Source organism: Suncus etruscus, chromosome 15 (assembly GCF_024139225.1).
Source record: "Suncus etruscus isolate mSunEtr1 chromosome 15, mSunEtr1.pri.cur, whole genome shotgun sequence".
In the NCBI taxonomy this organism is placed as follows: domain Eukaryota; kingdom Metazoa; phylum Chordata; class Mammalia; order Eulipotyphla; family Soricidae; genus Suncus; species Suncus etruscus.
Genome location: NC_064862.1, coordinates 60,062,151 through 60,086,731, shown reverse-complemented (window position 1 = coordinate 60,086,731; position 24,581 = coordinate 60,062,151). Strand labels below are relative to the sequence as shown.

Here is a 24,581-nt window from a genome sequence, read left to right as displayed (position 1 = left end):
GTTGTGTCCTCTACCGTTGCAGAGTCAACAGCACCGAATCGATCTGCATCAGAATTAGAGCGTCAACTGGCTGGAACCCCATGCTTTGCTTTCTGACACAGGCTCGGTGCTGGTTCCGCCGAGCGATCCAGAGCATTAAGCAGGGAAGAAGAAACGCCTGAGGATTGTAGGGTGTGGCCCAAAACTAATTACTATAAATTAAAATGGTAAATTTTATGTGAGTTAAATATTTTTCTCTTTTTTTTGAGGGGGGGGCTCACACCCGGCGGTTCTCAGGGGTTTACTCCTGGATCTGCACTCAGAAATCACTCCTGGCAGGCTCGGGAACCAAATGAGATGCCAGAGACAGAACCAGGGTCTGTCCCAGGTCGACCCCATGCAAGGCAAACAAAGCACCCTACCGCTGTGCCATAGCTCCGGCCTCTATGTGGATTACATTTATATTTGTGTGTGAGAGTCTTACCTGCTCTTACCTGCTCTTAGGCTCTCTCAAGCTGCTCTTGGCTCTGTCCTCAGGGATCACTCCTGGCAGTGATGCTAAATCTACCTGGCCAGTCACATGCACCATAGTCTCTAATATCTTTGCATCCCACGTCTGCCCCTTTTTTTTTTTTGGTTGGGGGGAGTCCACACTCAAGCACTCAGAGGCTACTCCTGGCCCTGCACTCAGAAATCACTCCTGGCAGGACTATATTGGATGCTGCAGATCTAACCCAGGTAGGCCAATTGCAAGGAAAACAACCTATCCCCTGCCACACCTGCTTTTTAAGAACTCTCCCACAGGGGCTGGAGTGATTGCACAGCGGGTAGGGCATATGCACTGCCGGTATCCTATATGGTCCCCTGAGCCTGCCTGGAGTAATTTCTGAGCACAGAGCCAGGAGTGACCTCTGAACGCTGCCGGGTGTGGCCACCCTCCAAAAACAAACCAAAAAATAAAAACTGTCCCACATTGCAATAACAAGCCCATTACCTATGTTATAAAGAAGCAATAGCCTAAATAGTCACCATGACTTGCTATCTATCTAGTTGCAATTTCAAATATAATCTTAAACACTCAGACTGAAATTTCCTGGTCATCACTAGTGCGGTAATACACCTAATATATTTTTTTAATTTCTTCCTTCCTCCCACCTAATATATTTGTCCCCCAAAATAATATTTATTTTCATTTAGGACTTCCTTGTCCTACCTTCTCTCTACACATTTTGTGTTTTGTTTTGTTTTGGGGCCAAACCTGGCGCCAGCAGTGCTCAGAAGTTACTCTTGGCTCTGCACTCAGAAATCACTCCTGGCAGGCTCTGGGGACCAGGGATGCTGGGAATAGAACCGGGGTCCATTCTGGGTCAGCTGCATGTAAGGCAAATGCCCTACCACAGTGCTATTGTTCTGGCCCCCCCACATTTTGTTTTTGTGTTTGTTGTTTTGGCCACACTCGGTGACGCCTCCTGGCTAAGTACTCAGAAATCAGTCCTGGCTCGGGGACCATATGGGACAAAGGGGGGAATCGAACCCTGGTCCGTCCTAGGTCAGCCATGTGCAAGGCAAATGCCCTACTACTGTGTCACTGCTCCTCCCCTACACTTTTGTTTTTATATAATTCTTTGGAAATTCTGTTTGTTAGAGGATGCTGCCTATAAAGTCATTTTGACCTTCAGATTTACTAAGTTTAGTACTGTTTATGTCTTTTATTAACATGTTTTTGTGCTTTTGTTTTTATTGACATTTTAATTTTATTATAATTTATTTATTTTTGGATTTTTGGATCACACCCACCTATAATCAGAACAATCCTGACTGTCACAGAGCACTTCTGGCAAGATTCAAGGGACCATATGGAATTCTGGGCATTGAACCCAGGCCAGTTGCATGCAAGGCAGAATATCCTAATGGGTGTAGTATAGAGCTTTGATCCAATAATTTGTTTGTTTTTGACACACAGAGTGATGCTCAGGGGTTATTCCTGGCTCTTCACTCAGGACTCAGGAATTGCTTCTGGCAGTGCTCAGGGGACCATATGGGATTCCCGGGTTGAATTCAGGTTGGCTTAGAGCAGGGCCTCAAACTCAATTTACCTGGGAGGCCGCAGGAGGCAAAGTCAGGGTGAGGCAGGGCCGCATAAGGGATTTCACACAAAAAATGGGACAGTGGGCAGGAGCAGCTGAAATGATGTCTGCTCTAGGTGCAAAGTATTCGCAATTATTCGCTTGGAGAGATAGCATAGCGTTTGCCTTGCCAGCAGCCGATCCAGGACCAAAGGTGGTTGGTTCGAATCCCAGTGTCCCATATGGTCCCCGTGCCTGCCAGGAGCTATTTCTGAGCAGACAGCCAGGAGTAACCCCTGAGCACGGGCGGGTGTGGCCCAAAAACCAAAAAAAAATTAAAATTAAAAAAAAATCGCATTAATAAGAAAAAAAATCGCATTAAACATTTGCATACCCCTAACGGAACTGCTTGGGGCATGTGAATGTTTAATGCGATTTTTTTCTTACTAATGCGATTTTTATTGCGATTATTCGGTAAGCGAATAATCGCGAATACTGCGATATTTTTTTTTTTTTGGTTTTTGGGCCACACCCATTTGACGCTCAGGGGTTACTCCTGGCTAAGTGCTCAGAAATTGCCCCTGGCTTGGGGGGACCATATGGGACGCCGGGGGGGGGGGGGGGGGGAACGAACCGCGGTCCGTTCCTTGGCTAGCGCTTACAAGGCAGACACCTTATCTCTAGCGCCACCTTCCCGGCCCCGAATACTGCGATATTTGAAGGCCGGCCGCAGGCCACAAAGAAGGCCGCAAAGGCCCGTGGGCCGCGAGTTGGAGACCCCTGGTTTAGAGCATGAAAGGCAACCCTGCTATTGCTCTTCGTTTTTTATGTTGGGCCACACCCAGTGGTGCTCAGGGTTCACTCCTGGCTCGTGTTAGGATCACTTCTGGTGGTGCTAAGGGGATCTAATGTAGCGTTTCAATCAAACCCTTGAATTAGGCCAGCCTAGTGCACTCTCATCTCTCTTAATCCCTGTACACTTCTTTCTCTTTCCCTCTTTTTTTTTTTTTTTTTGTTTTTGGGCCACACCCGGTAACGCTCAGGGGTTACTCCTGGCTATGTGCTCAGAGGTTGCTCCTGGCTTGGGGGACCATATGGGACGCCGGGGGGTCGAACTGTGGTCCGTCCAAGGCTAGCGCAGGCAAGGCAGGCACCTTACCTCTTGCGCCACTGCCCGCCCCCCCTCTTTTTCTTTCTTTCTTTCTTTCTTTCTTTCTTTCTTTCTTTCTTTCTTTCTTTCTTTCTTTCTTTCTTTCTTTCTTTCTTTCTTTCTTCCTTTTCTTCTCTTTTTTCTTTCTTTTTTCTCTTTCTTTCTTCTTTCTTTTTTCTCTTTCTTTCTTCTTTTCTTCCTTCCTTCCTTCCTTCCTTCCTTCTTTCTTTCTTTCTCCATCCCTCCCCCCTCTCATGTTTTTTCTCTGCCCCCTCTTTTTCTCTCCAACCCCCAAAGTTATTTTCAAATCTTTTGTTTGCTTGTTTGTTTGTTTGTGGGCCATACCTGGCAGCGCTTAGGAGTTACTCTTGGCTCTGGGCTCAGAAATCGCTCCTGGCAGCCACTGAGGACCATATGGGATGCCCGGATTCGAACCAATGTCTGTCCTGGGTCAGCTGCCTTGCAAGGCAAACGTCCTACCCCTGTGTGTGCTATCTCTCCGGCCCCTTTCAAATATTTTTATTAAGACCAATGAAATTGTTGGTAGGTCAAGTTCTCAGAAGACCCAGTAGCTTTGAATTCTTTCTCAGGTTTCTGAAAGTAAGATGATCTATCTATAGTCTTAGCTCAGTCATCTATACAGAGAGATCCAATCCATTTTCCAAACAACAGGGAAGGTCAGTGTGAGTTGGGTAGATGATTCTGTGGAAGGCAAAGTCCTTAGCCCTTTTTGGGGGGCTGGGGAGCCACACCTGATGGCATTCAGGGGTTACTCCTAGCTCTGCACTCAGAATTCATGCCTAGGGCTAGAGTGATAGCACAGAAGTAGGGCATTTGTTTTGCACGTGGCCAACCCAGGATGGACCCCGTTTCGATTCCCAGCATCCCATGTAGTCCCCCAAATCTCACAGGAGTGATTTCTGAGCACAGAGCCAGGAGTAGCCCCTGACTGCTACAGAGTGTGACCCAAAAACAAACAAAAAAATCACTCCTGGCAGGCTTGGGCGACCATATGGAATGCTGGAGATTGAACTCCGGTAGGCTGCGTGCAAGGCAAACTCCCTACCTGCTATGCTATTGCTCCAAGTCCCACTTTGCCCTTTTTTCAGACTACAATCCTGGGGGCAGAGCCATGGCACAGCGGTTGGGCATTTGCCTTGCCCTCAGCCAACTCGGGATGGACCCAAGTTTGATTCCCGGCATCCCATATGATCCCCTGAGCCTGCCAGTAGCAATTTCAAGGTGCATAAGTAACCCCTAAGCACCACTAGGTGTGGCCCAAAAAAAGAGGAAAAAAAGACTGCAATCCTATAGTCTGTTGGATCTGTACTGTGGGAAACCCCCCACTCTGTGATTCTATTCCAAGATCCTCTTGGGGAAAACAGTGGTAGTTTGCATGTTCCCTATTCACAAGCAGCCCCCAGTCTGCAGTTGCCTTTAGTTGAGGTTTCCTGGGTCTGCCCCTTACCATGTTCAAGGTTTTGTGTTTGGAATTGGTGGTGCACACAGGGCCTTCTCCCCTTCTCCTGGACAGGACATACCATATATCTTGATTGCTACTAGTAGGTTCATTAAGGTGTCCATGTTTATGTGTAAATAAAGATGAGCTAAAGAGAAAAGATTTGGGGGGGGGGGTCACACCCCGCAGCACTCAGGGGTTACTCCTGGCTCTACACTCAGAAATCACTCCTGGCAGGCTCAGGGGACCACATGGGATGCCGGGATTCGAACCACTGTCCTTCTGCATGCAAGGCAAACGCCTCCCCTCTATGCTATCTCTCTGGCCCCAAGGGACAAGATCTTGGGCTGGAGCAATAGTACAGTAAATACGCTTACCTTGCATACGACCAACCTGAGTTTAATCCCCTTATATTCCCTGAGTACTTCCAGGAGTGATTCCTAAGTTTAGAGTCAGGAATAAAGCCAAAGCACCACCAGGTATGGCACTCCAAAATAAACGAGATATTTACATTCCCAAACTGCATGCCAATTTCCAGAACATCTTATGTTCTTTTATTTATTTATTTATTTATTTATTTATTTTGGGTCACACCCAGTAGCTCTCAGAGGTTACTCCTGGCTCTATGCTCAGAAATCACTCCTGGCAGGCTCAGGGGACCATATGGGATGCCGGGATTTGAACCACTATCCTTCTGCATGCAAGGCAAACGCCTTACCTTTATATTCTTATTTATATCTTATTTATGTCTGAGAACTATGTCCGAGAAGTTGTTGATCTCTGCAAAATAATTGGCAAAATCTTACTTAAACAGCCCATAATTACAAAGGGCATTATAAGGAATGTTCCAGTTAGACAAGATAATTGATTTAAGAGGAAAGCTTGATTGGTTTTCTCCTCTCTGGGACTACTCATGTTCTTGAACATGCAACACACACACACATTTTCTCTCTCTCTTTCTCACCATTTTTTTTTTGTTGTTTTTTTGTTTTTGGGTCACACCCAGCGGTGCTCAGGGGTTATTCCTGGCTCCAGGCTCAGAAATTGCTCCTGGCAGGCACGGGGGACCATATGGGACACCAGGATTCGAACAGATGACCTCCTGCATGAAAGGCAAACACCTTACCTCCATGCTATCTCTCTGGCCCCACCATTTTTCTTTAAATTAAAAACTATTTTACTTTACGAAAATAGAGGGCCAGAGCGATAGCACAGTGGTATGGCGTTTACCTTGCATGTGGCCAACACAGGACAAACCCTAGTTCGAATCTGGCATCCCATATGGTCCTCTGAGCTTGCCAGGAACGATTTCTGAGTGTAGAGCCAGGAGTAACTCCTGAACACTTCTGGGTGTGATCCCCTTCCCCCCCCCAAAAAAAAAAAAACAACAACAAATAAATAGAAAGTACAATTGAAAGTGAGAATTTCTGGGCCAGAGGAATAGCACAGCGGTAGGGCATTTGTCTTGCACGTAGCCAGCCGGGACATACCTGGGTTGGATCCCCTGCGTCCCATATGGTCCCCCATGCCTGCCAGGAGTGATTTCTGAGTGCAGAACTAGGAGTAACTCCTGAGAGCAGCAGGATGTGGTCAAAAATTAAACATATAGAAAAAAAAAAAAAACCCTGAGAATTTCTAAATTAAGTAGAGTTAGAGATACATACTGACTTTAATTTGTATTCTAAAAAAAAATTTTTTTTTTTTTGGTTTTTGGGCCATACCCAGCGGTGCTCAGGGGTTACTCCTGGCTGTCTGCTCAGAAATAGCTCCTGGCAGGCACGGGGGACCATAGGGGACACCGGGATTTGAACCAACCACCTTAGGTCCTAGATCGGCTGATTGCAAGGCAAACACCACTGTGCTCTCTCTCTCCGGGCCCTAAAAATTTTTTTTAATCTAATTTTTTTGTTTTTTGTTTTGGGGGCTAACTTGACAATGCTCAGAGACTTCTCCTGACTTGATGTTTGAGAGACCATGTGGTGCCAGAGATCTTCCCAGGCCTGCAAGCAAAGCAGGTGCTCCAGCTCATTGAGCTATCTCTCTGGCCCAGAAAAAGCTTCTAAAAGGCTGCAAGATTCCAAAATAGCCTCATTAAAGGACTCTTTACAAGAGATAATGAAAAATTAAAGACACAGAGATACCTAAAATAAGACTAATGTGACTCTTGCTTTTCTGTATCCTTTACATACTCAGCTTTTTCTGATCTTGTCTGAACTGTCCTTCTGTGCTGAAGGGCATATTTTGACTATTATTGCTCAGTTGATAGACCCTGTGCCCTAGCCCAGGGGCTTTGAAGGATGTGGCCTCTTTGCAAACCCCCTTCTCTCTCCTCTGCCCCCAAGAGACCATTAATCAGTTTTTTGTTTTGCTTTGGTTTTCGGGTTTGGATAATTGAGAGTTTTCAGGACTTACTCCTGGCTCTGTGCTCAGGAATCACTCCTGATAGGGCCCAGATATCCATATGGGGGGCCAGGGACCAAACCTGGTCAGCCAGGTACAAGGCAAGCATCTTACCCACTGCACTATTGATCCAGTCCCTTCGTTTTGCTTTTTAAAGAAATCTACTCTGTAGATAAATATATTCCATTGTCTTTTTTTTGTTTTTTTTGTTTTTGGGCCACACCCGTTTGACGCTCAAGGGTTACTCCTGGCTATGTGCTCAGAAATCGCCCCTGGCTTGGGGGGACCATATGGGACGCCGGGGGATCGAACCGCGGTCCTTCCTTGGCTAGCGCTTGCAAGGCAGGCACCTTACCTCCAGCGCCACCTACCCGGCCCCCCATTGTCTTTAACCCTTTTTTTAAATTAGTCTTTGACCTATTACTAAAAGCCCAAACTAAATACTAAAAAATGAAATACTAAATACTAAAAAAATGAATTTTTTTCTTTTCTTTTTTTTTTTTTTTTTGGCACTCAGGGGTTACTCCTGGCTCTATGCTCAGAAATCACCCCTGGCAGGCACAGGGGACCATAAGGGATGCCGGGATTTGAACCACCGTCCTTCTGCATGAAAGGCAAACACAAACACCTTACCTCCATGCTATCTCTCCAGCCCCTTTATTTATTTTTGGTTTTTGGGCCACACCTGGTGATGCTCAGGGGTTACTCCTGGCTATGCACTCAGAAATTGCTTCTGGCGTGGGGGACCATATGGGATGCAGGGGATCAAACTGAGGTCTATCCTGGGTTAGCGGCATGCAAGGCAAATGTCCTACCACTGCACTATAGCTCCAGCCCCATGAAAGAATTTCTAAACCTAAAAATCAGAAGGATTGACTCTTTTCTTTGCTTGGTTTGGCTTTTGGACCATGCCTGGTGGTATTCAGGGGTTACACTTGACTCTGCATTCAGGAATAATTCCTGGTGAGCTCAGGGGACTATATGACATACTGGGGATCAAACCTAGGTTGGCCACATGCCAGATGCAAGCACCCTGCCCGCTGTACTATAGGCCTGGGTTGAAGGTTGTGTCCTTGTAAGGTCTTCATCACTTGTGCATGTTGACAAAGTCCAAATAGAATTCAGAAGCAATGGCAAGATCCCAAGGATGATGTTTGAGATTCTCATTTTCAATATCTTTCCCTCCAGAATTAGAAAGAATCTAGTCAAACAGTAATTTATTTTGTATATGCCATTCTTAGGCCTATTATTCAAGCATGCAAACAAACACAAACAGTGGATCCATGGCAGACTTAAATAATTCCCTTTTATTTATTTTGGGGTTTTGGACCACAGTGTTCTGTGCTTAGGAGGGGCTCAGGAGATTAGGCAGGATCTATGTTTGAGCCACATCCCTAATTCTGTGGTAGACTGAAGGAAAGTACCCAACTGGTTAGCCCTCTTTGTAAATGGTATTTTACACCTTCCATAAAAAGGTATAAAATAGGGACCAACTCATAGCCAAAGGACTATGTGTATGGGAAGCCCAGGCTCCAGTCCTAGCAGCACTTGGTCCTCTGAACTCATAGCTGTGCAAAAAGGTATGGGTACCACAGTACAACCAGGTGTAGTTCAAAACAAACCAATACACAAGCAGAGACTTGACACTCAGGTCCACAGGTCAAATTGAATTCATGACCATATGAGCACTTTGAAAGAACCTTAAGGCAAACCCACAAGCAAAAATCTGCCAAACTGTTGGTCTTTTATGTTGATGTGGAGGGTGGGGGTAAGGGTGGGCTACATCCAGCAATGTTCAGGTCTTTCTCCTGTCTGCACTCGAGAATCACTCCTGGAAGTGCTCAGGAAACCATACAAGATACTGGATGCCAGGAATCAAACCTGGGTGGGCTTTGTGCAAGACAAGCACCCTACCTGCTGTACTATCACTCCAGCCCCATATTAGCCTCATACCTAACTATTAGCCCTATATCTACAACAGTTCCAAGGTTAGAGTGCTAAGATTACAATGTTCTCCTAAGGTCATCAGAGATGGCCAAAGAATCATGGCTCCTCTTATAATCAACTAAAACACTGGAGAAAATGTTATATTCAACTATCCATAGCACATTTTCTTCCTGAGGACCCACAAATCTACCCTGCGGGAGACCCTGGCCCAGGACTACTGTGGACTCTGCTAAACTGTTACCCAGGATTCCCTTAAGTAGGTAAGGGATGTAAAGTTTTCTGCAGTAATCTACAAGTTTGCCAGGCTTCTGCAGTTTACTGCAATAAGCTGCAAGTCTGCTTGCTACTTGACTGCTGCTTGGCTGCAAGGCTGCCAGGTCTACAGGGGGCCAAGACTACCAGGGCCCAGTGCTGCAAGGCTCACAGGGGCCCATAGCCTCATGCCCACCCAGTGATGCCAACTTGTCGCAACTGCCCACCAAAGAGAGAGAGAGAGAGAGAGAAAGAGAGAGAGAAGGGAGAGAGAGAGAGAGAGAGAGAGAGAGAGAGAGAGAGAGACCAAGTATCCTGAAGTGAGTCCTGCCGTTGCCCCCCCCCCCGGGAGTTTCTGATTCAGTAGAGAGAGATAAAGGGATAGATACAAAGCAGGCAGCACCTCGACAATGCTTTATCTCGAGACCCCTTGTGAACCAGCAGGTGCTCTGGTCACTATCCTGTCCCCTGCCCCACAGGAGTCCAAATTTTTCCTTTATACCCACATGACAAGGGGGCATGCCCAGGGGTGTGCCCAAGCTGAACTGTCATTACAGTGGGGTTACTCAAGGAGCACGTCCAAGTCCACCTACCATTACATCAGCATTGGGAAAATAGCTGTTAGTGAAAAAACTTATCAATGTCTAACTCATAGCCAGTTAAACTTTCTGTTTTATCCCTTAAACTCAAAATACAGTAAACTCAGATTGGAAAAGAAAAAGGAAGGAAGAAGGAAGGAAGGAAGGAAGGAAGGAAGGAAGGAAGGAAGGAAGGAAGGAAGGAAGGAAGGAAGGAAGGAGGGAGGGAGAGAGGGAGGGAGAGAGGGAGGGAGAGAGGGAGGGAGAGAGAGAAAGAAAGAAAGAAAGAAAGAAAGAAAGAAAGAAAGAAAGAAAGAAAGAAAGAAAGAAAGAAAGAAAGAAGAAGAAAGAAAGAAAGAAAGAAAGAAAAAAGAAGGAAGGAAGAGAAAAGAAAGAAGAAGAAAAGAAAGAAAGAAGAAAGAAAGAAAGAAAGAAGAAAGAAAGAAAAAAGAAAAAAGAAAGAAAGAAAGGAAAGGAAAGAGAAAGAAAGAAAAAAAGAAGGAAGGAAGAAGAAAGAAAGGAGAGAAAGAGAGAGAAGAAAGAAGAAAGAAAGAAAGAAAGAAAGAAAGAAAGAAAGAAAGAAAGAAAGAAAGAAAGAAAAGAAGAAAGAAAGAAAGAAAAAGAGAAGAAGAAAGAAAGAAAGAAAGAAGAAGAAAGAAAGAAAGAAAGAAAGAAAGAAAGAAAGAAAGAAAGAAAGAAAGAAAGAAAGAAAGAAAGAAAAGAGAAAGAAAAAAAAGAAAGAAAGAAAAAAAGAAAAGAAAGAAAGAAAGAAAGAAAGAAAGAAAGAAAGAAAGAAAGAAGAAAAGAAAAGAAAGAAAGAAAGAAAAGAAAGAAAGAAAGAAAGAAAGAAAGAAAGAAAAAGAAGAGAGAGAAGAAGGAAGGAAGGAAGGAAGGAAGGAAGGAAGGAAGGAAGGAAGGAAGGAAGGAAGAAGGAAGGAAGGAAGGAGGGAGGGAGGGAGAGAAACAAACAAACTGTAGTGGGGTAGTTGATTTAGAAAAAATGTTTCTTTCTTTTTTTTTGTTTTTTGATTTTTTGTTTTTGGGTCACACCCGGCAGCTCTCAAGGGTTACACAGGGCTCTATGCTCAGAAATCGCTCCTGGCAGGCTCAGGGGACCATATGGGATGCCGGGATTTGAACCACCGACCTTCTGCATGAAAGGCAAATGCCATACCCCCATGCTATCTCTCTGGCCCCAGAAAGAATGTTTCTAAGATAAATAACACTTTCCTGAAAGGGTCATATTGTCATACGATGACAATATCACACACTTATTGGGATTCCTCCCATGATATTACATTTGTCATGGAAAGGTTGTAACTCAAAGTTCACCCTCAGGCTGCTGAGCCATTTCTGGACTACCTGGAAAGCATTCTTTTGTGGGGTTCATACTCCTAGGACTATGCAGAAGAACATGTAATGCCATAAATCAGATGTGGAGGTATGAACTGGAGTGATAGCACAGTAGGGAGGAGGGTGGCCTTACATGCAGCCAACCCAAGTATTTTTGTTTGTTTGTTTGTTTTTGGGGTTTTTTTTTTTTTTTTGAGCCACACCAGCGAGTGTAACTCAAGTTACTTCTGACTCTGCACTCAGAAATTGCTCCTGGCAAACCCGGGACACACCTGGCCGTGGCTCTCAGAGGTTACTTCTAGCTCTGAGCTCAAAAATTACTTCTGGCAGGCTTGGGGGACCATATGGGATACTGAGGATCGAACTAGCATCCATCCTGGGTCAGCCAAATGCAAGGCAAATGCCCTACCGCTGTGCTACCACTCTGGTAGTACATGATTTTTTTTAATTTTGGGGGGCCCACATCCGGCCACGCTCAGGGGTTACTCCTGATTCTGCACTCAGAAATTGCCCTTGTCAGGCTCGGGGGACGATATGGGATGCCTGGAATCGAACCCAGATTTGTCCTGGGTCAGACGCGTGCAAGGCGCTGTGCTATCTCTCGGGTCCCCAATCCAAGTTTTGATCCCTGGCACCCCATATGGTCGTCAAAGTCTGCCAGAAGTGATTTCTGAGTGTAGAGCCAGAAATAAGCCCTGAACATAGCTGGGTGCAGCCCGGACTCCCAGCTCCCCTCCTCCCTCCCTTTTCTTTCCCTTCCTGCCAAAAAAGGAAATCTGACCTGGTCCTTCTGTATGCATAATATGCATAGCCTTGAATACTTCCTGGCTCTCAACATTTTTTTTTTCTTTTCTTATCTTTCATTGTTTTTGTTTTTCATTGATACTTTATGGATTTTGAGACATGCCAATTATTTCAAACTAATGCTAATTTTCTCTGCTGTCTTATCAGTTTATTAAGGAAGACAAACTTTTCTAAACTTTCTATCTTACTTTTTTTTTTTTTTTTCTGTTTATTTTAGGCCACACCCAGCTGTGCTCATCGATCATTTCTGGCAGGGCTGGAGGGATCCTCCTGGGTGCCAAGTATTGAGCACAGGTTGGCTGCTTGCAAGGCCAGTGCCCTATCCACTGCATCCACTGTACTATCTTTCTGACTCGAACTTTTGTCTTTTTTGGTACTAGATAGTCCTGTACATGCTTGTGCAGAGAACATGGCAATAAGCAGAGGTCTAAAGCTTATTACACACAACATACAGATACATACAGTTGTTCTCACCTCCCCTAACTGCCTAAAAGCTGTAGTTGACCTGCAAAGTTAGAGGCATCAGTGGATTTCAGGTGAGGTAATGATTTATTTACAAACACCACAGGCTGGTTAAAGTCTTAACTCTGAGTCAACTTGACATTTTTCTACCAGAGACAAAAGTGAAATCTTGGGCTAGAGAATGCACAATGGACCGAGTGTATGCTTTGCACTCAGGGATTCAAATCATGGCTCTACATGGTTCCCTGAGTAATGTGTGAGCAAGCCACAGAGCTGATAGTAACCACTGCAGCCCCCAACCAGAAACAAAATAAAAATAAGGGGCCTGGAGAGATAGCACAGCAGCGTTTGCCTTGCAAGCAGCCGATCCAGGACCAAAGGTGGTTGGTTCGAATCCCGGTGTCCCATATGGTCCCCCGTGCCTGCCAGGAGCTATTTCTGAGCAGACAGCCAGGAATAACCCCTGAGCACTGCCGGGTGTGGCCCAAAAACCAAAAATAAAATAAAAATAAAAATAAAACAAAATATAAAATGATGAGATCTGTGTATTCTATCTTTTTTTGGGTGGAGGGCCACACCCAGTGATGCTTAGGGGTTACTCCTGTAAACAAAAACAAAAACAAAAAATCAAAGGGGCCAGAGAGATAGTATGAAGGCAGGGCATTTGCCTTGCATGCAGAAGGACGGTGGTTCGGATCCCGACATTCCATATGTTCCCCCGAGCCTGCCAGGAGCGATTTCTGAGTGTAGAGCCAGGAGTAACCTCTGAGCGCCAGCAGGTGTGACCCAAAAACAAGAACAAAAACAAACAAACAAAAAAGAAATCTCTCCTGGCTTGGGGAACCATATGGAAGGCCGGGGGATTGAACCGCTGTCCATCCTGGGTCAGTCATGTGCAAGGCAAACGCCCTACCACTGCACCATTGCTTCAGCTCCTATTCTAATCTTTTTTGTTTGTTTTTTTAGGCCATACCTGATGGTACTCGGGGGTTACTCCCGGCTCTGTGCTGAAAAATTACTCCTGGCATACTGGGGGACCATATGGGGTGCAGGGGTTGAACCCAGGTCAGCCACATGCAAGGCAAACATCTTACTTTCTGTGCTATGGCTCCAGCCCCCCATTTTTTTGTTTGTTTTTTTTTTTTCTCCCATTTTTTGGTGTGTGTGTATTCTATATCTTTTTTTGTTTGTTTGTTTTTGTTTTTGTTTTTGGGCCACACCCGGCGATGCTCAGGGATTACTCCTGGCTGTCTGCTCAGAAATAGCTCCTGGCAGGCACGGGGGACCATATGGGACACCGGGATTCGAACCAACCACCTTTGGTCCTGGATCGGCTGCTTGCAAGGCAAACACCGCTGTGCTATCTCTTCGGGCCCGTATTCTATATCTTTTATTGCGGGGTGGGGATGACAGTACTCAGAGTTTGGACCTGGGACCCCCTGGAGCTATCTCCCATGCTGAGAAGTCTATAATGTTTTGTTTATTTTGTTTGGGACTATACCTAGTGATTCCCATGGCTTATTCCTGTCTCCATACTTGGGGATCACTCTTGGTGGTGCTTGAAGGATCATATGAGATGATGGAGTTGGCTCCACACAAGGCAAGTGCCACTGTACTATCACTCTACCTTGTGGAGTCAACTGCTGAAGACAGTCACATTATATTGATATAGAAAGAAGAAACTGGTTTTGAGTAGACAGATCAGGACTTCACACTTTCACTAAACATGAAGACTTTTATTCATCTTTTTCCTATACTTTGACATTGACCTGAAAGGGTCAATGCACTTACTTGGATTTAGGTCATTGTTAAGACTGGGTTTGTGTAGGGCCAGACAGATAGCACATAGGGCAGGGTACTTGCCCTTCATGTATCCAACACAGATTTGATTTCCAGCACTGCATATGATCCCCTGATCATTGCCAGGAATGATCCCTAAGTGTAGAGCCAGGAGTGAGCCCTAATCTCTGCTAGGTATGGTCCAAACCCCCCTGCTCCACCAAAATTAAGAAAAAAAAAAAAAAAGGCTGGGTTTGGGATCAATTTCCAAATGGTCCATAACACTAGAGATTCCTTGTAGTTCCTGTCACCAGTGTCTCTCTCTCTCCTCTCTCTCTCTCTCTCTCTCTCTCTCTCTCTCTCTCTCTCTCTCTCTCTCTCTCTCTCTCTCTCTCTCTCTCTCTTTTTCTCTCTCTCTCTCTCTCTCCTCTCTCTCTCTCTCTCCCCTCCCCCCCATTACAAACACAAGCACTGCACTCAGGAGTCACCTTTGGTGAGGCTCAGGGAACCATATGAGGTGCTGGAAATCGAACCCAGGTCAGACAAGGCAAATGGTCTACCCACTGTACTATCTCTCTGGCCCAACAAAATAATTTATTTTATATTGCCTGTTACAACAAAATGATAAGTGAAATTATCAAAAAATAGTTCAGTTGGGGCTGGAGAAATAGCATGGAGATAAAGCGTTTGCCTTGCATACAGAAGGTCGGTAGTTCAAATCCCGGCATCCCATATGATCCCCCGAGCCTGCCAGGAGCAATTTCTGAGCGTAGAGCCAGGAGTAACCGTTGAGTGCTGTCGGGTGTGACCCCACCCCACCCCACCCCCCAAAAAAAAGAAAAGAAAAGAAAAAAAACTTCAGGGGCCGGGCGGTGGCGCTCGAGGTAAGGTGCCTGCCTTACCTGCGCTAGCCTAGGAGACGGACCGCGGTTCGATCCCCCGGCGCCCCATATGGTCCCCCAAGCCAGGAGCGACTTCTGAGCGCATAGCCAGGAGTAACCCCTGAGCGTCACCGGGTGTGGCCCAAAAACCAAAAAAAAAAAAAAAAAAAAAAAAAAAAAAAAAAACTTCAGTAAAAGTTTGTGCAAATTCTTTTATTTTACAATGATGGTATTGTAGTCATTATCTGAGGGTTTACTGAGCTGTTTTTGCTCAGTCATCTGTGTTTTTACTTATTGAGCTAGTTGGGCTTTTCTGCTACTTTCCCATTTGATTTGTTGTGTTCCTCTGAATCTGTCAGTAATGTGGTATTTGGAGGATTCCCTCCCCTCAAGAAGAGCCCCCAGATTTTTTAACCTAAAGATCTAAGATCCCAGTGTACCTGGGAGTTTTGTCCCACCAATTTCGCTCTTAAAGTACCATGACCACCCAACCCTGTCCAGATTCTTACTGGGTTAACTATTCCAGCAGAACATCCAGTTTCTTTTTTACCTTTCTCCAATTACAACTATATTTTCCAGTTAGACATCAATACCTAAGTCAATCTTAGTATATTTACTTCCCATATTCTCATGATGACATCAGATCTACCTCCAATCACAAAAAGATCTCACCAGCAACATCTTAGTAGCATCTGCTATTTTTTTTTTTTAGCAGCTGCTATTTTTATAAGTATTTAACAGAATTCTTTACTTCAGGCCAAGAGATTTATCATCCAAATGATAAATGATCCCTGGCCTGTATGGATTAATACAGCAATTGCTGTGAATGAGCACATTATCAGTATCATCTTAACAGGCATCATGGTGACAATGATGAGATTTGTCTTTGTCATTGTCTGTGGGGGCTAATAGTCTTTTTGGCTTATAGTTAAGCAATGCTCTTAGGTTATCTAACTCATCCTTTCCACAAATGAACTAAGACAACCTCCAGATTGATTCCCCTGAAGTTACATACTTGTAGAGGTAAGACAAACCTACCAGGGACATTAGTAGCTTAGAGTTTACTTCACTTCACAATGCCATATTCCCCTGGTTGAGCCTGGTATTAGCACAGACTTCATTTTTCTTTCAGTTGAGCTGGGAGGTGGCCAAGACCACTTGCACCAGAGAGGCTGAAACTCAGTGACGTCACAGAGCTGGTTTTCAAAGATGACTCCCAGGAAAGGTCTTTCTTGGGATTACCTGATTTTTATTGGTTTGGGTCTTAGAAACCATGGCTCTAAAGTGTACTCCAAAATTTGGGAACTATCCTGATTAGGGTCAGGGCCTTGTCCAGGAGTTAAGGCACTTGCCTGGCATGGTTTTGAGCCAGGTCCAATCCCTGGCACTGTCTATGACCCCCAAGTACCATAAGGAGAGATCCTGAACATCCCAAACCCTCTGCCCCTAAATTTCAGGAAAGAACAGAAAGAATTACCAATATACTTGCAAAGCAAGTGCTGTACTGCCAATCAGTCACATTGTTGTTGGGGTTTGGAAAGCACCTACTCAGGGCTTACTCCTGGCTCTGAACTCAAGGGTCACTCCTGGCTGGCTTGGGATCATATGAGATGCTGGGGACTGAACCACCTCAGCCACATGCAAGGTACTTAAGTGTCTGCCACTGTGCTATTACTCCAGGTCCTCTGTTTTTGGGCCACACCTAGCAATGCTCAGGAGTTACTCCTGACTCTGCACTCAGGTATTACTCCTGAGTAATTCTGAGTTGGTGCTCATGGGACTATATGGGAGGTATAGGATCAAACCTGGGTTGGCCATGTGCAGGGCAAGTGCCGTACACATTCTCCGCTCTCTCCTATCTCTCTGACCCAGCCCTACTTTTCAATTATTATAGTATAAATTATGTCTGTTTTCTTCTGCTTCTCTTTACTTCTTTTTTTTTTTTTTTTTTTGGTTTTTGGGCCACACCCGGCAGTGCTCAGGGTTTACTCCTAGCTGACTGCTCAGAAATAGCTCCTGGCAGGTACAGGGGACCATGTAGAACACCGAGATTCGAACCAACCACCTTTGGTCCTGGATCGGCTTCTTGCAAGGCAAACGCCCCTGTGCTATCTCTCCGGGCCCCTTCTCTTTATTTCTTCTTCTTCTTCTTTTTTTTTTCTCTTTACTTCTTAAGGATATGTTTAGTGGTTAAAAATTGTTTCAGGGGGCCGGAGAGATAGCATGGAGGTAAGGCCTTTCATGCAGAAGGTCGGTGGTTCGAATCCCGGCGTCCCATATGGTCCCCCATGCCTGCCAGGAGCAATTCCTGAGCATGGAGCCGGAGTAACCCCTGAGCACTGCCGGGTGTGACCCAAAACCACACACACACAAAAAAAAATTGTTTATTTTTTAGATTAGGTGTCTAGATCCAAATGACAGCCAAAACAGAAATCTTGAGACCTTTTTCCAACAATTCTTTATCATCTGTTACCACAACCCTACGACCCCCAAACCTTAGATAGAAAAAAAAAATGTTTTTGTCTTTTTGCTCCTGTTGCATTCCCATCACTTAGGATGGCAGTTAGCAAACTAGAAGGAAAAAGTACATTGTGAGTTGACTGATCTATTCTGAATATCAGAGGTTTGTAAAATAAGCCTGCTCACCGCCCAAGGCAGATGCAGATTCTTAAAAGAATCCTGGAAAGTCGATTCAATGTTCGCTTCTTCCTTTCAAAAGTTGAAGAAATGGAAGCACAAAGAGGACAGGTCTGCTGTGGTGTCCTGGCAGCAAAGCCTGAAGCAGAGCAAATCACCCAATTTTCCTGTCCTGACTCTCTGAGCTCTGTGCTTTCCACTTTGGCAAGCACTTTATCAAGCCAAGTAACTGAACGTAAAGCTTGTGTGGGCTGTTCAAAGCAAGTTCTGAGTCCACAGTGGAATTTATTTATATTTTTTGAGAGGGGAGGAGAGCTCTCAGGCCAGAGTTACTCTGGGCTCTTTGTTCCTGGCATACTTGGGGACATAAAGGGTCCTGGAATAGAATTTGGGTCAGTGTCCAGCAAGGTAACCCCTGTACTATTTCTCCACACTCAACGGTAGAATTTTTAAATGGTTAGATGATGTCAGATATTAAAACAGATTTTTTTCACAAGCCAAAGATTAGATTAGTAAAAAATATAAAACAGCCCTACTCTTCTATTTTTTTTTTTTTTTTTTTGGTTTTTGGGCCACACCCGGTGACGCTCAGGGGTTACTCCTGGCTATGCGCTCAGAAGTCGCTCCTGGCTTGGGGGACCATATGGGACGCCGGGGGGATCGAACCGCGGTCCGTCTCCTAGGCTAGCGCAGGTAAGGCAGGCACCTTACCTCCAGCGCCACCGCCCGGCCCCTACTCTTCTATTTTTTATTTTCACTTTGTTTTGTTCTTTTTTTGGGGGGCCACACCCATTTGATGCTCAGGGGTTACTCCTGGCTATGCGCTCAGAAATTGCCCCTGGCATGGGGGGGGACCATATGGGACGCTGGGGGATCGAACCGCGGTCCATCCTACGCTAGCGTTTGCAAGGCAGACACCTTACCTCTAGCGCCACCTTCCTGGCTCCTTGGTTTCACTTTGAAAAGCAGTTTGTTTGGGGGTGGAGGAAGAAAACAGTCCTCTTGTGGAGAAGGAAAAAAACCACAAAATGTCTGGCTCCATGCTCAGAAGTGACCTCTAGAGATGCTCAGGAAGAGTGCCAGGGATCAAACGCCCTGTCTGGGGCAAACGTGGCAAGCATCTTACTTCCTGTTATAATAATAAAATAATTAGGCTGGACATATAGTACAGGTATTAATGTAAACGCCTTGCACACATTCTATCTCAGTTCTATCCCTAGCACTAAATGTTCCCCCATACACTGCTGGGAATGACCTTCAGAGCACAAAACTAAGTAGAGCTCCCTAGCTGAGTATGGTCCACCCACCCACCCCAGAGTTGTCATGGGGTAATACCCCACAGTGCTGAGGTGGTGAGGGAATCTATGCAGTGCCAAAGTCATTCCTCATACATGCACATGATCTGCCATTAGGTGAACATCCCTGATCACCTCAGTTATTTTTTAAAATAAAACTGTTATTTAGGTTATATAACTCCTTGCTTTTCTATTGGACCATCAATTTAACGAAGATGTGCTCAAAGTTGAAGGTATTAACCCCAGTTTCAGCTACTGCTTGAAGCCTTTGTAAGCATATGTGAGATGCCCACAGGAATTGACACTAATAGGCCCAGTTCTTAGCGTCAGGTTCAGAATTTAAGTTTTGGTCCTTAGCACAAGGAAGGAAAAAAGGAAGGAAGGGAGGGTGGGATGTACAAAGGAGGAAGGGAGGAAGGGAACCACATAGGCTGCCAGGATCAAACTAAGGTTGACTGTGTGCAAAGCAAATGCCCTACCTGCTGTATTATCTCCAACCCATTCCCTCAAATGATTTATTATTATTTTTTTCATCTTTTTTTGTTTGTTTTTGGGCCATGCCCAGTGATGCTCAGGGGTTACTCCCCAAATGATTTTTTTTTATTTTTGTGTCATACCCGGCTGTGCTCAGGGGTTACTCCTGGCTCTACACTCAGAAATTGCTCCTGGCAGGCTCAGGGGACCATATGGGATACTGGGATTCTAACCACCGTCCTTCTGCATGCAAGGCAAACACCCTACCTCCATGCTATCTCTCTGCCCCCTCAAATGATTTCTTTCTTTCTTTCTTTCTTTCTTTCTTTCTTTCTTTCTTTCTTTCTTTCTTTCTTTCTGTCTTTCTTTCTTTCTTTCTTTCTTTCTTTCTTTCTTTCTTTCCTTTCTTTCTTTCTTTCTTTCTTTCTTTCTCTTCTCTCTCTCTCTCTCTCTCTCTTTCTTTCTTTCTTTCTTTCTTTCTTTCTTTCTTTCTTTCTTTCTTTCTTTCTTTCTTTTTTTTTTTTCTTCTAATTTTTGGGTCACACACAGCAGCACTCAGGATTACTCCTGGCTCAAAACAGAAATCGCTCCTGGCAGGCTCAGGGGACCATATGGGATGCTGGGATTCTAACCACCGTTCTTCTGCATACAAGGCAAACGCCCTACCTCCATGCTATCTCTCTGACCCCTCAAATGATTTCTTTCTTTCTTTCTTTCTTTCTTTCTTTCTTTCTTTCTTTCTTTCTTTCTTTCTTTCTTTCTTTCTTTCTTTCTTTCTTTCTTTCTTTCTTTCTTTCTTTCTTTCTTTCTTTCTCTCTCTCTCTCTCTCTCTCTCTCTCTCTCTCTCTTTGTTTCTTTCTTTCTTTCTTTCTTTGTTTCTTTCTTTCTTTCTTTGTTTCTTTCTTTCTTTTAATTTTTGGGTCACATCCAGCAGCACTCAGGGTTACTCCTGGCTCAACACTGAGAAATTGCTCCTGGCAGGCTCAGGGGACCATATGGGATGCTGGGATTTGAACCACCGTCTTTCTGCATGCAAGGCAAATGCCATAACCTCCATGCTATCTCTCCAGCCTCCAAATAATTTATTTTTGTTTGTTTGTTTGTTTGGGCCACACCCATTTGATGCTCAGGGGTTACTCCTGGCTAAGTGCTCAGAAATCGCCCCTGGCTTGGGGGGACCATATGGGACACGGGGAGGGGGGGTCGAACCACGGTCCTACGCTAGCGCTTGCAAGGCAGACACCTTACCTCTAGCGCCACCTCTCCGCCCCCCCCCCAATGATTTCTTTTCTTTTCTTTTTTTTCCAAATGATTTCTTTTTTTGTTTGGTTTTTTTGAGGGGGGGCACACCCAGCAGTGCTCAGGGGTTACTCCTGGCTGTCTGCTCAGAAATAGCTCCTGGCAGGCACGGGGGACCATATGGGACACCCGGATTCGAACCAACCACCTTTGGTCCTGGATCGGCTGCTTGCAAGGCAAACGCCACTGTGCTATCTCTCCGGGCCCCAAATGATTTCTTAAGCAAATTTATACCTTGGTACCCTCTCCCCTCCTATGCTTCCCTAAACTCTAACTGACCTCTTATATTCATGAACACCCAGCGTGGAGATCCTGCTCCAAAGGTCATTTACTGGGGGAAGCCTCACAGTGGTCCTAGGCTCAAGTGTAGGCTTGATAGTCCAGTGCTGACCGGTGATGTGCTGCTGAGTGCAGGAGCGCAGACCCAATTGGGATGAACTTGGGGTCTTGGGCATGCAAAATGTATGCTATCTCTTTCTCCCAGTGCCCTTTTATTTTGGGGAGCACACCTTGCACACCTAGCAGAGGTTAGCTCCTGCTGAGTCCTTGGGAGGTCACTTCCTTTTTTTTTTTTTTTTTTTTTTAATTTTTTTATTTGGGCCACATCTGGCGGTGCTCAGGGGTTACTCCTGGCTGTCTGCTCAGAAATAGCTCCTGGCAGGCACGGGGGACCATATGGGACACCGGGATTCGAACTAACCACCTTTGGTCCTGGATCGGCTGCTTGCAAGTCAAATGCCGCTGTGCTATCTCTCCGGGCCCTTTTTTTTTTTTTATTATTATTTTTTTGGTCACACCTGGCAGTGCTCAGGGGTTACACTTGGCTCTACGCTCAGAAATCGCCCTGGCAGGCTCGGAGGACCATATGGGATGCCGGGGTTCGAACCATCATCCTTCTGTTCGCAAGGCAAACGCCTTACCTCTGTGCTATCTCTCCGGCCCGGGAGGTCACTTTAGTAGTTAGTGCCTGGGTGGTGCTGAGGATGCAACCCAGGCCTCCCACAGGCAAAGCCTGCATATTAGTCCTTTGCACTATCTCCCAGGGTCACCCCGCCCCCCCATTTTGTTAAGGTGATATTGACAGAGTGGAAGCTGTTGACGAGGTTTTGGCTTCTTAAGGGAAGAACCCTTCTCTGAGAAAGGTCAGTAAAAGGCCCAGGCTATGGGAAAGGGGTGGGGAGATGAGGCTTCATAGACTTTGAGACCATGGGGTCTCCAGGAAAGAACAAAGGGTCATGAACCCCAGCGCCCCTCCAGCAGGCCAGGGCTAAGTTCAGGGTGATGAGGGGAAGCCTTTGGTGGGAGGAAGCACAGGGAGGAGAGACAGGTGAGTGAAGTCTGTGAGGCATTGCCATAGACCATAACAAGACCATACTCTGGGCCTCAGAACTTCGGGTCAATATTCCCAGGAACCTCCTTGAGAGTGGGTCCAAGACGGTGTCTACTTCTTTTTGGGTCACACCTGGCAGCGCTCAGGGTTCCTCCTGGCTCTATGCTCAGAAATCACTCCTGGCAGGCTCAGGGGACCATATGGGATGCTGGAATTCGAACCACTATCCTTCTGCATGCAAGGAAAATGCCTTACCTCCATGATATCTCTCCGGCCCCTACTCCTCTTGATCAGTCATGAAGAGATCGAGTCTTGGCTACCTCAGATTCGCCCTCTCCCCCATGCTGTTCTCATACAAACAGCCACAAAGGAGACGCATGTACCCATTCATCTGGCCAAACCTAGCGTACACACAGACATACACAGCACACACACGCACCAGCATTAGCCACGTCCTTTATTGAGCAGTGTGGATGAACACTGGTGATGGGGGACACCCCCTGGGCCCTCAGCAACTGCTGCAATCGCTGGGATAGGAATCCCAGTGCAGGCCGATGGCATTGATGAGAGAGCCTGAGCGGCCGCTGATGAAACGCAACACGGTGTTAGGGTACAGAGGGACAGCGTTGAAACTGGTGCCTGTGTCCTTTCCGAATGGCAGGTAACGGCCCTTGTCAGTGATGAAGACCAGCTTCCTCAGGTAGTACTTGTACTTGCCAGACACCTGGATCACTGACTCTCCGGGGTGCAGGAAGATCTCCTCCAGATCCCCCTGATTGCCACCCACATAGTCGCTCCACACCTTGCCATAGCGCACCTGGAGCCTAAAAGTGGTGGGCAGGGAGAGAATCGGTGAAGGGGTGATAGGGTTGAGGCCTGAGAAATGCTCACCAGGCCCTGAGCACATGGAGCATGGGGACCTCATCTCTTCCTGGGCTCAAAGAGGAAAAGCGGATGCTCATAGGCCCTGGGAGTGAGTGGGAGCCTGGCTCTGCCCACGCTCTTTTGTTTTGTCTTGTTTTTTTTTTTTTTTTCTTTTTATTCTTTTTTTTTTTTCAGTCACACCCAGCAGTGCTCAGGGGTTACTCCTGGATCTATGCTCAAAAATCACTCCTGGCAGGCTCGGAGGACCATATGGGATGCCGGGATTCAAACCAATGACCTTCTGCATGAAAGGCAAATGCCTTACCTCCATGCTATCTCTCCGGCCCCTGCCCGCTCTCTTAATAGAGAGTCCCATAAAGGAACTTTCCAGGCCCTGAAGGCCACTGTGGGAGGAAGAGGGTGTAGAGGAGACATTGTGGGTAGGATACCAGCAGGGCTTGTACCATGTGTGTGTGTGTGTGTGTGTGTGTGTGTGTGTGTGTGTGTGTGTGTGTGTGTGTGTTGTTCCAGGGACCCCTATGGACTAGGTTGATACTGATACTGCACTACCTGGGATTTCAGACCTCTAAAAACCTGTCAGTGACAGTCCTCTGAGCTACTGAGAGAGAATTTTCCAGCTCACTGAGGGACTCCGCATACTGAACCCAAATGAAGCCTTTTTTTTTTTTTTTTTTTTTTGGTTTTTGGGTCACACCCGGCAGTGCTCAGGGGTTACTCCTGGCTGTCTGCTCAGAAATAGCTCCTGGCAGGCACGGGGGACCATATGGGACACCGGGATTCGAACCAACCACCTTTGGTCCTGGATTGGCTGCTTGCTAGGCAAACGCCACTGTGCTATCTCTCCGGGCCCCCAAATGAAGCCTCTTACCCTACAATGTAGTATCTGTTGACACGGACACGAATGGCAGTGATGGCACCGTCCATCTGGTTCCCAGAGTGGGAGAATCGATTGCCGCCGCCACCACCGTACTCGCCATTGTAAGAAGAGGACCTGGGCTGAACTGGAAGGGAAAGCGGTTACTAGAGAACTCAATTTCTTCCCATCACCCCTATTCCTTGGCAGCTTCAATCCCCACCATCTCCCCCAGCAGCTTCCCAAAGCCTGGACAAGGGCTGCTTCCTGTGATCAATCTCCAGGCATCTCACTTACTGGCATTAGCTGAGGCTGACACACAGAGGAGGGCGAGAAGAGCAATGGTCAGCATCCTGGGGTGGAAGAAAGGGGGAAGTGAAGGTTTACCTTCCCATCGGCCTTTGTTTCCCAACAGCCCCCAATACCAGTTGAGACCCAGGCTTCTTGATGCTCGACTCAAATTTAGCTAATCTGTTTTTAGCCATAAAAAGGACAAGACTCTCCAGGCCTTGTCCATATGCTCTGCCCAAATAAGATCTTCTTTTTTTTTTTTTTTTTTTTTTTGGTTTTTGGGCCACACCCTGTGACGCTCAGGGGTTACTCCTGGCTATGCACTCAGAAGTTGCTCCTGGCTTCTTGGGGGACCATATGGGACGCCGGGGGATCGAACCGTGGTCCGTCCTAGGCTAGCGCAGGCA

General features: G+C 46.1%; 1 protein-coding gene across 1 annotated transcript; it reads right to left on the bottom strand.

Moving 5' to 3' along the window:
- Positions 1 to 22,653: 22,653 nt before the first annotated feature.
- Positions 22,654 to 24,235, bottom strand: ZG16 (zymogen granule protein 16). Its single transcript, XM_049789242.1, has 3 exons — positions 24,181 to 24,235; positions 23,899 to 24,031; positions 22,654 to 22,969 (listed from the first exon to the last, which is right to left on the bottom strand). Exons 1-3 carry the CDS (start codon positions 24,233 to 24,235, stop codon positions 22,654 to 22,656), a joined length of 504 nt encoding a protein of 167 aa, XP_049645199.1.
- Between the last annotated feature and the right edge of the window lie 346 nt (positions 24,236 to 24,581).